At 44.3% G+C, this 14,671-nt stretch overlaps 2 protein-coding genes across 2 annotated transcripts in view; one reads left to right on the top strand and one right to left on the bottom strand.

The window, feature by feature from the left end:
* The window catches only part of LOC133345383 (calcitonin gene-related peptide type 1 receptor-like), a 45,780-nt gene extending 37,296 nt beyond the window's left edge, over positions 1–8,484 (top strand). The window contains exons 12-13 of the mRNA XM_061556087.1: positions 1,869–1,910; positions 4,003–8,484. Of these exons, the coding sequence (XP_061412071.1) occupies positions 1,869–1,910; positions 4,003–4,215 (255 nt within the window). The 3' untranslated portion in view covers positions 4,216–8,484. The remainder of the gene's footprint in view (positions 1–1,868; positions 1,911–4,002) is intronic.
* Positions 8,485–9,589: 1,105 nt separating this feature from the next.
* VPS50 (VPS50 subunit of EARP/GARPII complex) overlaps positions 9,590–14,671 on the bottom strand; it is a 106,233-nt gene continuing 101,151 nt past the window's right edge. Inside the window, exon 28 of the mRNA XM_061556085.1 lies at positions 9,590–13,606. Coding sequence (XP_061412069.1) covers positions 13,487–13,606 — 120 coding nt within the window. The 3' untranslated portion in view covers positions 9,590–13,486. The remainder of the gene's footprint in view (positions 13,607–14,671) is intronic.

Here is a 14,671-nt window from a genome sequence, read left to right as displayed (position 1 = left end):
AAACCTAAGAGTATAGTATTTCCATAATAGAGGTTCTTGGGTTAGATCACGTAAATATAAATGTGTCATTAAACCCGACACCACCAGACATAGTCATTGAATAAGGTTTTTTATGAAACAAAACATGCTGATTACTGACTAGTTCAACACCCCCGGTGTGCTGGAGAGAAAACCCACAACATTTACAATTTGAGTACGACAAACAGTGAGTTCGTTCGCAATACTGCTCCTCATCATGGGGCTGAGTAATTTTAACTCCCAGCTCAGAGCTTCCGTTGGAAGAGGACCATAGAAAGAACCAAGAATATGAATCCCTGCAGTCACGAAAGCTTTAAATCGAAATTTAGGACCTTAGCTCTTTAAATAGAAAATGCAACCTAAGAAAAACAAATGCCCCTCAACTCGGTGGAAAGTGCAGTCTCCAACTCTCATCCACTCTACCTCTCTAGCTCCATTCGTGTGCTATTAAGAAGGGTCATTGCCCAATACGTTTCTCATTATATATATATTTTTTCTTGTGGGACTGGAGTGTTATTGACCGAATATATAGTTTTTATTTACGTATTATTATTTGTGCTTGCACATCACTGCCAACCCAGTCTCACCGACTAATGTATAGCGAGACTGTGTGCCCTGAGCCTTCCAACACACATTTTGAGCTTCAGTGACGAAAAAATGATGATAAAGTTGTGATATCACAAGCACAGTAGTACTCATATTCTTTGTGTCTTTCGGTAAAGCCACGTATATAGAAAAAAAATCATCAAAATAATAACAATATCACGACGTTTCGTGGCTTTACCGAAGACCCTGCAGTCACGAAAGCTTTAAGTCAAGATTTAACAGTAGTACTATACAGTGACATGTGATTTCCATGATTTTTTGAATACAGCAATGTATCAAGGTCACAGGGGTTTCCTCCTTCAACTCACTTTAAAGTTGTTAATGAAGCACCAAACTAGCGTTGTGCAGCCCTGAACACACAGCTTAGGTTTGTAGCTGCCAAATAAAAACGTTTTGGGGGGGGGGGGGGGTTGTGACTTCCTCTATGCAGTAAGAAACATTTGAACTTTTAATTTTAAAATAGTGATACTCATGGATACAATTGAACACACACACGCTTGTGTCAAGTTGTGATCCAGAGCCTCTAATCAACATATTATTATTATTCATCCAGATTTTTATAAATAACTAACAGCTATACCAATACAGGAAAACATAATAATAGGTTTTACCCTTTCTGGCAATAAAACAGGTGTTAAGATGTTCAAACACCGAACAGAAACCCTTTTCAAGGCATTAAGTCTGCATTAACCACACATACTTGTGGTGAACATGCAAACAAACATGCTCTGGTAATAAATTCATTGTCTTTGAAACTCAATGGCCTACACCAGAGACAGCAGGCTGCTTTAGGGCCTAGTCTCACCAGTGTCAGACCAGAGAACGCCAAAAGGCAAACGGTACCAATACATTTGTAAATTGTTATACCAATACACTTGGAAATTGTTCTCCCCATATATTTGGAAATGAGTCTCGTTTAGTTCTGCTTCCTCTGATTAGACCAACTTCCTCACTTGTATTTCCTAAAAACCTCAGCAATGTTCTAAAATTATATTTGTATTTGTCTGAGAAGAAGTATTACCTAAAGTCAATGTATCTTATGCATTGCACTCCCAAATACGTTTTTTTATCGTTTTGCTATGCTCTCCTCTTAGAACATCTGGAAGTAAAAATAAAATGTGCATATGTATTATACGTTTCTGAGTTCATTACATTGTCTGTCACGATAGTCAAATTGTTTGAAGGCATGCTTTAAATAATAAATGTTGCCACTAACGTTAAGCATGTGTCCTCTTGCTCCACAGGGTCTACTCGTTGCCACGATATTCTGCTTCTTCAATGGCGAGGTACACTCTTTTCTACACCAACAACAGCAGCCGCCGTTCGCCACTAAGTGGTGGTAACGTCACCACAGTGCTTGTGCCAGGCTAGGTGCACCTTGAGGCCACGTGAAACATCGAAGGGTCACTAATAGGAGGTCATGGGACAGACCCATGTGCCAGGGGTACTTGGTTCGCACAGTGTATTCCAATTTCATATTTGATTCCTATGATTCCACCTTGTATGATTCTTGCAGGAATCACTGTTATTCTATGGATGATTCACCTGTTAAAATACACAGCCATTGGGAATGGGATTCTAACAGGGATTCTGCCACAGAATATAAGTGGAGTTCGATTGTGGTACTTTTGCAAATCGTTGATGAAATTAGCTTAGCTTTGCAAATTACAGCCATATAGAATAGTGATTCTGGGCAATTCTAGGAAGCCATTATTATCATATAATGAATTTCTGATCTCTGGTGAACAGAATTGGCCCAATTAAACACAGATTCCTGGCATGGCATTCAGGCAAGATGGGAGGGCCCATGGGGCCTGGACAGGTGAGTGGAGGCTGGTAGGGCCACAGCCTTTACCCACGCTCATATGCAGCAGATTGCATAGAGGAACTAAGGGTGTAGCTGTTTATATGCTTGGTTATCGCCAAAGCTACATACTCTATCCACATAACTGCCCCATGTATATGCTAGGCTGTACACGTTGCTTTGTGTATAAGCTGCTCCACGCATCTTCGTCAGCAATTGACTCGGTTAAGGACCATTCCTCGACTGGCCTCTACGAGGACAGCCAGACCTCATTGGCCTACCCGTCGTTCCTTAATTCCATGCCAGAATCTGGATGGAATTGAGCCGATTCAATGGATTCGGCATTGGAAAAAGCATTTTAAAGGGGATTCCAGTTCAAACCGGCCAGCTGCTATCTAGGTTATTTCCAGCCGGCCGATATCAATCCGAATCATCATTGAAATCGAATACACAGGCATCGGCCATTTGTTTTAATGGCGATTCGACTGGTTGGCCATGCACTTTGGAATTTCCCTTCTTGTCTGAATGCCTGATGGTGCCTCAGGCATGACAATTACTATTAATACCCACCAAATAACCAACTATCTTGAGATGAAATTAACTAGTCTGAACGAAGTCGCAGACTAAGATAAAATAGAAACATTATAAGAGACTACAGTGGACTCATAAAGAACACAAAATGGCAGTCATCTATGTATGTGTACAAAAAACTAACTGATTCCACTGATTAGCTGACCTGATAAAACTAGGGGGGATAAATTGCATGCCTCTCACACAAAAATGTTTCCCTCCACATTTAAAAACATACATTGAGATGATTTAGAGTATTTTGGTTCTCTCAATGTCCAAATGATGGGCCACTTTGTTGAGCTATCATTTGTGGCCAGGTCACTTCCAAAAATAAGTTAATACCTCAGTGGGCTTTGTCTGGTCGGATGGGGATGGTTTAGTTGCATTTGTATGTGCTTGGGTTATTTGTTTAACTTTCTTGTACTTTGCACTGCTATCATGTTTTGTATTGTTTGTTGTTGTAACGTTCTTACCCGCCCCGATTATGAACATTTAATAATGAAGAGTGAACTGCGTTTGTGACTACTTCAGTTGGCTAGACGTATATATGTATGTACGTTGAACTTATTTCGCACCGTACGTAGCCAACCGTGCTAATCAAAGGTGCGGGGGAAGGACAACAAACTAAATACAAAATGCAGTCTAAACAAATTAAAACTAAGAGAATACCTACAGACTCCAGGCCCGCATTCGGGAAAAAAAAGCGGCCTCTTGCTCGGTCTCTCACACAGCTTCGGCTCAGGCGTGAGCCACTCGATCGCGGCTCAGCCACGGCACGGCTCAAGCTCAGCTCATGGAAATCTTCAGCATGGCTGGGACCGCGCTCAAAAACGGCTCAATTTAAGCACAGCTTTGAGCCGGCTCACTTCCGCCAGAACCAAGCCAGAGCCCGAGCCATTTACTAAGAATACCGGGCCTTCGCTAACATTCCACATGTTGTCATCAATAGACGAGAACTATGAATTAAACAAATGTTGATTAAGCTCATTCCAATCCGCATGCAGGTCCAGGTGGTGCTCACCCGCCACTGGTCACAGTGCCGGCGGAGGCAGTTTGGCAGCGCTCGTGACGCGGGCCGCTCCTCCTCCTACACCGGCACGTCCATCACGGACATGCCAGGCTACACCTCGCACACGGGGTGGAACAATGGCGAGCATGCCAACGGCAAGTCCAGCGATGGCATCTTGTGCCTCAAGAATCAGCCCATCCCCATGTAGGCGGGGATGGGGGGGCACCTCGTGTCCACTCCCACGTCCATGGGTGCACGTGGCAGAATGGTGCAGCCAGCGCTGCTAATCTACCTGTCCACCGGCACCTTCCGTCATCTCTTCGCGCATGAACCCAACCCCCCTTGTCTACAACGCCCAGCTGGAGACGCCTACACCCACGGCATCCTCCCATTCCACGAGGGGTCAGTGGCCGAGTGGACGAGAGCACCCGGCAGCGTTCTTCGCACTGCACCTCATTGTGAAACTCTGGGCGCTTTCAGGTCATCGACGTGACCCCTCTCTTCACCGCCTGAATTCACTGGGACATTGACATTGTTATCTGGGCCGGTTCACTGTGGAGGATTCATCCTTATCCGGGGACACATTATTATTCACACTCAGGAACACGGTCTACACTGCACCCAGACCCAAGCATTCTTCCCTTACCTTCTCGTGGCCCTCGAAGCCACAGACGATGTGACCGCTTATATAGTGTGTTGCCAATGAACTTGATCCACTGCGTTTCTCTAAAAGATTAAACGTAACGACCTGCCAATATTTGCCCGTGCCAGTAAAACATGCTGCCATTTGTGACGACGTGGCCATGTCTGAGCCCCTCCCCGCCCCGCCTACTGCAGTAGGTCCTCGGTGCGGGTGCACGTGCGTGTGTTGTGGAGTCTCGATCGTTGGTGAGGCGAGGTTCACCCAGTATCCACGTGCGAGTGACACTTAACGTGAGGTTTTGCTGGTCACCGCCGTCTTAACGCCTCTTGTGTGATGAGCGAATCAATGACCATCTCCTCAAATACCTACAAGCATATGTGATTGCTAAGCAACGTGAATACATGTTCTGTTTTTTTTCAGATTAGGAAAAACTAGACAGTTCTAAATTTACCTATGATATTGGCTTCTCGGAGAAAAATGAAAGTTATCAATGACGGCCATCATTTCCCAAGTGCCATTTCAAATGTGTCGAGTACGAGTCTCGTTTCCCATAATGCACTCGGTAAGATAATCAGAGCAGGTCCTTCACAGCTGCGGGGTTTGCTATGGGTGCCGTTGCCTTTTGTCCACACACCCGGGCATGGATTCACCTTTGGCATTTGTCATTGCGTGAGGAGCACGGCGGGGTGGAAGGTCCTGCAGAGAAAGTCACCATGGAGGAAACACCTTATGATAGTGACCTCATCAATGCAGCAAAAGCAACACAGCTATGCTTGCCAATTCCCCCCCCTCTTACACGCAGCCACGCGTTTTATGACCATTTAATGCGAGCTTGTGTTTTTAGGAAAGCAACCAGTTTTGTTTTACCGTTGTTATTTTTATACAGAAATATGTAAGTATATTTTTTATTTGGGGTGCAGTCGTGGCGACATGTTAACTCCCTCGCCTGCTTTGCAGGAGGTCGTGGGTTCAATCCTGACCCGTGGTCGCGTGGATTTTCCTTCGGATCCTCTGGTCTTTCCCTGCACATTTAGAAACATCCATTTAGATAATTTGGCTGCTATAAAGTTGCACATGATGAGCCACTTAGTTGCGCTATCATTTGTGACCAGGTCGTTGCTGAAAAAAAGCTATATAGTTCAGTGGCCCTTACCTGGTAAAATACAAAAAATGTAATCGTTTAAACTATGACTGTCTCAGCAGCCAACTATTGTTTCTCATTCAGTGGATACTGTCTCTCTTTTATTAATCAGTAGTCTGAGTTCATCAACGAAGCAATTTGAACGCAATGCAGAAACGCTGCACGCAAAGGCCATCATCAGTAACGCGGCACTCACTACTGTGGAATGCCAGTCGGTGGAGGAACTTTCAAAGCCAAAGCAGCCTGCACAGAACTCCCTTCTGGCCATGGGTGGAAAAAACCCGATTTTTCGAGCTTCTCCACAATCGTGGGCGCCAGTGAGTTCCTTAGTTTGTAATGGATGAAGCCCATCGTTGAGAAGTGCGGTTCTGCAATTAGAACCAATTAAACCGGATTTCTCCCAATCTCAGATGATCGGGTTTAATATAACAAGTATAACCCGTAAAAACAAAGTTTTTCACTATAAATCCTTTATATGCGTGGCGGCTAGTCCTCTCGTCCTCTGGCTTGAGATGGCTGCCACCTATGGGTCAGATGATTGTCTGCCAGTATTAAGCAATTGGTAATTAAATTTTAATTTGTTTTCCCTAAACAGTGTAAAATTTTGGGAAAAAAATTTCACGAACATTAATTGTCTCGCACAACGAGTCTGTGTGCAAAATTTCAGCTCGATTGGATCACGGGAAGTGGGTTAAAAAACGACCGAAAGATTTGCACGGTTGTAAGCAAGCAAGCAAGCACGCAAGCACGCAAGCAAGCGAACTTAATATAAAGGATTAAAAAAGACAATTAAACCCGATTGTAAAACACCCGACTGTGCCACCCTTGCTTCTGGCCAACCACAGGCACTTACAACCGCAGCTACAACAGCAGCAGCACACTGACACTGGCATGGCTGTTGGTAACATTGCTTCGACATTATTATTATGTCTGCCAACCCGAGGGGTCCTTTGCAGGCATTAAACTTAGCTTTTGTTTGAAATCTAAACTGAGCACGCACGCAATCGCTTAGCAGCGATTAGCAAAGCTTTGTGTCACGATCACCTCATGTCCTAAGACTTTTTTTTTACAAATTGGAGTTTTCACTTTATTGTGAAGGATATTCCGCTTTGGTATCGTATGCGTACTTTAAAAAAGAATAAACTTAAGAATGTTTTTTTGTTATTAATTACAGATTTCTTAAACATTCACAGTTCAAATATTTTTGGCAATATATTTTACCAATTTATTTTATAGGAATTTGGGGAGTGACCAATTATATTTTAACGAATTCTAATTAAGGATTTTATATTAAAATTGGTGCAATAAGGGCTGTCTTGTTTAATAGATTTTGTCATAATCACTATAATGTTACAAAGTGCAATTGTATTTGCCCGCTGAGCTGAGTTTGATGATTGACCTCACGTTCACTGAGGTTTATGATTTATATCAACACCCAACATTTTCAACAATTTCCATGTTGAGGCAATGAACACCTTGAAATGACGACCCGCAGTTCGTGCAGAAGCAGGCACATCGATGAAGGCAAGATGGCAGTGGGAATCTGTTATGCTCGAGTGAAAATTACACTGCAGTCATTTTATTTTGCTCAGCCTTCGCTAAAAACCCAGTACAAACATCAGTGAGACAAGGTAGAGATCAAGGTGTTTATCGTTCCTGGTCTCTCCGCAACAAAGACACTTAATGCTACTTTCTGTCACCTATACACACACCTGTGCTTTTGGATTTCTGAAGCAGTATCATTAAAAGCAAGATAATGACAAAGCACACCCCCGGTGCTGTGATGTTGACTGGTTATGAACTCGTTTGGCGCATCCTGAGTTGACAACTGCAAATGGAAAATCTCGAGCGGCGATGTTAGAGTGATTGCATCGGTAAACTGTGTGTGGCCAGTTGCTGGCATTTGTGAGACATTAGATGGCCGCGTCTTCTCCAGCCTGCTCACGACACTCATTCTGTGCAGTGGACATTTTTGTCTTCTTACAAAGCCCCCTCGAATTCAAACAAGGGGGGCGTCTGCACCGTTCAACAGCCTCAGATGCCCCACCCGCTCTCCCACCTGTGCCTTACCTTGAGCAGTCATTCTTCGGCAGTCACATAATTGCGTGACATCAACTTGACGCGTGGCGGGCTGGCTGCATTGATTCCAATTGCCCTCCCCACGCCGCCTGTTGCGGTAATCTACACCGCAATCCTGTGAATGAGCAAGGCGGAGGCCACTGAGGTCGCGTGTTCAGAGACACGAGGTCTCGCAGGACGTTGCTATGGATGGATTAATAATCACCCGAGACGGTGACTCCTCCTGTGAAATTGCTTGCATTGTTTTTCACGAAGTGGGATGTGGTTTGGGGATTGACGTTCCTCAACTCCCTCCCCCTCCCCATTACCTGGGGGGGAGGTGAGGAAGAGAAGGGCAGTACAGTACAACATGCCCTGTTCACTTGTGGTCTCAAGATACCAACATTGATTCGGAGCCAACTATGTGGTATTCACTGTGTAACACTGATTGTAATTACGAGCGTGTGGTGTTGTGTGTAAAACGTGTAAGTTATGCCGATCCTAGCTGTAGTAACTAAACACTAATTAAGTCACTGAATATTGTTACAGCTTTGTTTTTACTATTGTATTATATTTAATGTATTTTTTTTTGCTAACACCAAGTATTCTGCCTTAATAATAAAAGTGTGCGTGCATCAAAATGGTCTGCTATTCGTATGAACATCGATGAAAAAGCAAATGCAATGTCTACGAAAAATGACGCGTTTCACTTGAAACTCGATTTGAAACTTTCGCGACTGCAGGGATTACTCTTTGGTTCTTTCGGTAAAGTCACGTAGAAAGTAAATAAATAATAGAGTACGACGTTTCGATTGCAACACAAGCAAAGAGGTGAGACTTCGACTCCGTCTTGGTGCCCGCGTGGAAAACTGAACGTCTCTCATTGCGTATTCGCCAACAGCGGCACAAGAGCGACACTTTGGAAGTTGGGGCCGTCTATCTTCACACTCAAGGTTCCCTCGTGGCTATTGATTCGAGTAAAGAGGCGCAGTGACCCGTAACTTGCTAATACAATCGTTTAATTACTGCTCTCATGCTATATTTAGCACTGACGAACCCGATTAGCGCGGTTTTGTGATGCTACGGCCATCATCAACTTATTCGGAAGTTCATTCAAAGGCATCAACACATCAAGTTGCTGCACACTTTGAATTCCACATTTAAATTCCCCATTTTCATTTAACACATTCCTGCGGAGGGAGCTGGTAGGAACATTGGGTTGCTCGGTCAATGGCCAGGGTCAACGGCGGCGTGGTGTGTTCCGCAAATATGCCCAACTGTGAGGGCGGGCACAAGCCGGCGTGAGTAGGTTAAACGTTGAGTTTTATAAGGGCACCACGGGGTGACCAGCCCCTCCCCACCCAGCCCCACCCCCCACCCAGCCCCACCCTCCACACCCAGCCCCTCCTCACCCTCCCCACCCAGCCCCTCCCCAGCCCCTCCCTGCACGACGGACACAATAATCCCCTGTGGGCTGGTGTAACCAGGTTCCTACCAGTATGATCATTTATTCAAAATGTTCACCTGCAACATCCCTTGAAATGAAGAATCTTGTTCGCAAAGGTGTCCAAAGTGTAAATTTCGATGGGCACTATACAATGCTTGTTTGACTTTCAGATTCAAGATAACAAAAGGATGCCACACCCTTCCGGCGTATTGCCCAGACCCTATGTGAGCTCACTTCAAAAGCAAAAGCTTACCAGACCCTGTCAGGCACACGTGAACACAAGGACGCACGGATACCTTGCTGAAAGTGTATTTATTGTTACATAGCCTTTACCTTGAACTGCACATCGTAATTGGAATGACGAATGCACTTGACGATCAGCGGAATGCAACAAAATGTACATGATCATTTTGCAGACGAGATACATTTTCATTGTGATAACATTGTGAAGAATAAGGCATCCGATGTAAGTCAATGTGAACGGGCCCAAATCACAAATGTTGGAGCAATATCAGGCAAAACACTACCTCTTCTTAAGATGTACACAACAGTGCACTGTATTCCCATTGAATGTTCCATTACCAATTGTTGATGACTACGATGTAGCAGCTACAAATGCTGTCATATTCACAAACTAGTAAGTTACAATTATTTCATCGATGTAACACCGTAGTATTGTTTACATGTTAGAGATGTTTAATAGCAGATGCCATCACGCACTTGAATAATTGCACACCCGTTATTAAATGTATAACCTTATTCTACCATTTGCAAATTTCCCGCAATACCCATAATTCACCCCAATCACAAATATACAGTTTAACAATGTCACAGATGTGTTAACACTCCCTATATTCAACTGGAATGTTATTCACACATAAACACGAATTGTTTTACGTAAAAAAGTCCAATTGGATTGCAAATCCCACAGGCATTAGCGTTTTTCTGCTTTCATTTCTGGTCGCAAATAGTTACCTACCTGGGGGGGGGGGGGGGTCAGTGAAGATCTGCGCTAGTTTAATTATTTTAACAAGCCTTTGTTTTAACTTAAGAGCAACTAAGCGAGGGAAAACGACAACAAGACTGCAATCATCCACCCGAGTGTATGTCCTAATTTCCTCCTGCGCACGTGGTGCACAGTCGAAAGAACACCTCCCTCTCTGTGCCCATCCGCGATACAAAAATCATCATCATCGTCATCATCCCAAGTCCTGTCTGTTGGGCACTGTGTGGAGGGAACTCAGATTTTGTCGTTCCAAATTGGGCTCAAAAGCAAAGCTGGTGGTTCTCCCATTGCACTGTGCTCAGCGAATGGGAAGCGTCGCATGGTGCATGAAACGGAGCCCCCCGCCCAGCACATTCTACGAAGCAGGCATTCTCGAAAGTGCTAGATTGTTAACTCCCAATCCGCTCCACGCTGTTTGGAGTCAGTGGCTGTGGACTTCAGCCAGATGTCTCGGGAGGCCTTTGGGGTGGGCAGTAGCCCCCACCATGAATCAGGTGTCAATACCGCGGTGATCCAGGGGCCACTTGATGGCACGGACAGACACATAAGCACACACACTCACACAAATAAACAAAGACAAGATCCGCCTTCCGCCCGCATAAGCACACACTACAGTATGCACATTCACACACAGTCCAGGAAAAAGGGTAACCAAAGTGATGAATTAGTAATGTGGAACCTGTCTGATTTTTATGACCCGTGAACGTTTCAGTTTCAGCACAAAGCACCCTGCAATAGCAAATGTCCTAGTTAGATATTGTCACATGCTGCATGCTACTTGCGTGCATACAACCAGTGAATACCACACCACATCCACATTACTCCATGTTGAGTTGATGCAGTCAACATGGGTCATCAAGGACATCTTCATAGATTATACAATTTACATGCAGTCAATGCAGCCAGGCAGGGCACAAGTGCCTCCAATTTGTACGCCAGACATCAGAATAAAACAAGGCACATGCAGCTAGTTGTCAGCTGAGATCAACATCCCACCTGGGATCTGTGTCAGAGATCTCAGGTACAAGCAATGGCATCAAGTAAATGCATTTCGATAAAAAAAAAAACTACTTGGAAATGTGCCGTTTAAATAGTTGGAAATTTCCTACACAATTTTCTCTGGTTTGCTCTTATTTTGTAACTACTGTAATGCCATATTCTTGGTTCTTTCGGTAAAGTCACGTAGAAGGGAAACAATAAAATAATAATACGTGACCTTACCGAAAGAACCAAAAATATGAATCCCTGCAGTCACGAAAGCTTTCAATCAAAAATTTACCGTAATGCCATTCATTATTTTGACTATGCCATAGTGTTCTGTTCGCCATAGGATTCACTACATGCCTACCGATGTTTGCTTCACTGAGACAAGTTGCGATGGCTGTGAAGCTGGTGAATGAACTGCAATGAAGCTCGTGAAATTATTCATCCACGCTTCAAACTGCTACAACAGACTCGGAGGCTTGGTCCCGTCTTATTAAGATACAAAATTAATTTTATACTTCTCACATTTGTTAAAGTTTGTTAAATCCTCAATTTATGTTTTGCCATCAGCCATCAAAACAGTTCAACTTTGCAGCCACTGGGTGCGAACCAATACACTGACCACTAACTGCACGTGAACAAATACATCGTAATACGGACATTGAAAGTAATGCTTTGGTCAGGAAACCATCACTGCATCTCAAGAATAAAATATCACAAAGCTCTTAGATGTTTAATCAATGTCTTATTGCAAATTATTGTGTGTGGCAGGAAACTGAAGAGGCTGAAGACAACCCACGCAAACGAGGGAAGAACACTCAAACTTGACGCAGATCAGTGAGCAATGCACTTTTTCGAGTGCTTTTCCAGGTGCCTTACGGCTACACACATAATATCGACACGATCCACTAACCCTGCTCATAAGTCATTGGGATTATAGGCACCATACCCAAACAAACTGCTTATGCCCATGTATCATTACTCGACCAGCAGTCCATGTTCATATACACTGGGGGAAGTTATATACAGCACAACCGTTGATGAAAGAAAGGAGCCTGGGAGAAACTCCACATCTCGCGAAGATGGGTGCATTTCTTCCATGAGATCGTACATTTGGGCCACATATGACAAAAATGTATTCTCATGTAAGTCACAAATTGTTTATCCCATCGTAATACACTCGGAGAACTTAAAAAGATGATAAAAACAGGTCAACTAACCGAAGCACATCAGCTTTGACAGCCAATATTGTGATTCAGAATAATGTTTTGGGTCAGACCACAGAACAACCCGACCTGATTTGTGTTGTCTAAACCTTCCACCACCCGAAATGCCCAAACATATTAAATTGACACCTGTGTGCAAATGATTACAGTTTCAGCTTACCAGTGAGTTTAATAGCAATTCTCAACAATTATAACCGAAATTCAGCAAGTAAATACATCTATTTTTCACATTCGGTTGTAATAAATGTCCTTTAACGTACCGGTGATCTAAAACAAAGATAATTAGCACGTAAAATGTTTGTTGACATGACAATTGAATTTGTTTGGCTGCGTCGGGTGGTGGAGGGTTTTTTGCAACACAAATTTGGCCAAACTTGTGAATAAATTATGAATCACACGAACCGTAGTGTGCCACAGGAGAGCCGAAAAAAGTTACTTTATTTCCCATTTCACCTGAGCAAATTGCATTTCTCCCACTTATTAAACTTTCAACAGCCATACCGCGTGAAAAAAAAACCCACTACATGGACGGACGCAGAAAGCAAAGATTTAAGCGATTATATAATCTGACAAGTCTTCTGCTCGATGGGATTGTGAGGAAAAATTCAGACTCATGGCAAGTGCAACTATCTAACACACATCAACAGCATGTGCAGCCTCCACATACACCTCCCTACCAACACACACCACCACCTGCACACACACACAACAGGTGCACCACCACTCACACGCCACCAAGCACGCACTCACAGCAAGGGCACCAACATACGCACACACACACACCTGCAGCGCATGACGTGCCACCATTCACGCATCTACAGCAACAGCGCCTCGCCATATACGCACACCCACAGCAAAGGCGCATACCATGTGCACGTGCGCTCCCTTCCAGGCCTGTCTTCCGGACGAGGTGCAGGTGCAAGTCACGCTGCTTAGCCCAGTATGCGAGACGCAACCTAGGAGGAGGCGTGGTGCTAGCGCTTGGGGCGATCGGACTCGTCAATGGCGGTGAGCAGGCGCTGCTTGGCGCGCTTGTTGATGTGCGTTCCCACGCACACGTTCACCAGGCTGTTCAGCTGCCGGGATGAGTACTCCTGCGCGTAGGAGGAGGGGTGAGAGGGGAAGGCGTACGGATGAACAACACGTGGGGAGCTACCAAAACCCCATTTCCTGTATGTCATGAAGGCCACACCTCTGATTAACACGGTTGGCCACGTACAGTGCGAAAGAAGTTTCACGTACATACATTGAGAAGGATCTTTGAATAATTGTTGGAACTTAAAACAGACGAACGTGCAACAAATGTACAAATGCTTCCTGGAAGAATGATTCATTCCACTGGTTGTCCTTTGGACAGATTGGTCTCAAGAATGCAAAGGTGTAATGTACATCACAGGCTCAGGATTGATAACTGGCAGACACTCATCTGAGGGAGGAAATAACTCTAACTGCCTGCTGTGAGGGCATTGAAGGGTTATCAAACTAACGAGAGACATCTTCTTGGATCTTTCGGTAAAGTCACGTAGAAGGGAAATAATAAAATAACAAAAAGTAAACATAATAAAATACAATTCTCACGACGTTTCGGCCACAACGCAAGCAGCCGTCCTCAGGTGAAGAACAGGGCTGTCGGAAAGACGGCATCTGAATGAACACCACCATGCTTGGCAGCGTATATTTAAGCTGGGTTAGAGGAGGAGGGCGCCTTGACAAAGGAATTTGCATATCAACAGAGGAATTTAGCTTATTTATGGAAAATGCAGCTTAAATATACGCTGCCAAGCTTGGTGGTGTTCATTCAGACTCTGTCTTTCTGACAGCCCTGTTCTTCACCTGAGGACGGCTGCTTGCGTTGTGGCCGAAACGTCGTGAGAATTGTATTTTATTATGTTATATTTTTGTTATTTTATTATTTCCCTTCTACGTGACTTTACCGAAAGAACCAAGAAGATGAATCCCTGCAGTCACAAAAGCTTTAAATCGACATTTAACGAGAGACATTGTAGTTGATGTGCGAGTGAGCGGGAAGTGGCGGAGAGGCTGCGGGGGTGAGGAGCTGATGAGGCTGGCGGGACACATCAGCGTGTCAGGATATTGTATTTATACTGGAAGAATCCGATGAGCTATAAAGCTCTTTTTCAACAGACGTCCGGTGTGTT

This window comes from Lethenteron reissneri, chromosome 21 (genome assembly GCF_015708825.2).
Source record: "Lethenteron reissneri isolate LAM-NWPU_2019-01 chromosome 21, ASM1570882v1, whole genome shotgun sequence".
NCBI lineage: Eukaryota > Metazoa > Chordata > Hyperoartia > Petromyzontiformes > Petromyzontidae > Lethenteron > Lethenteron reissneri.
The sequence above is the reverse complement of the archived record's forward strand: the minus strand, read 5'-3'. Positions and strand labels throughout refer to the sequence as shown.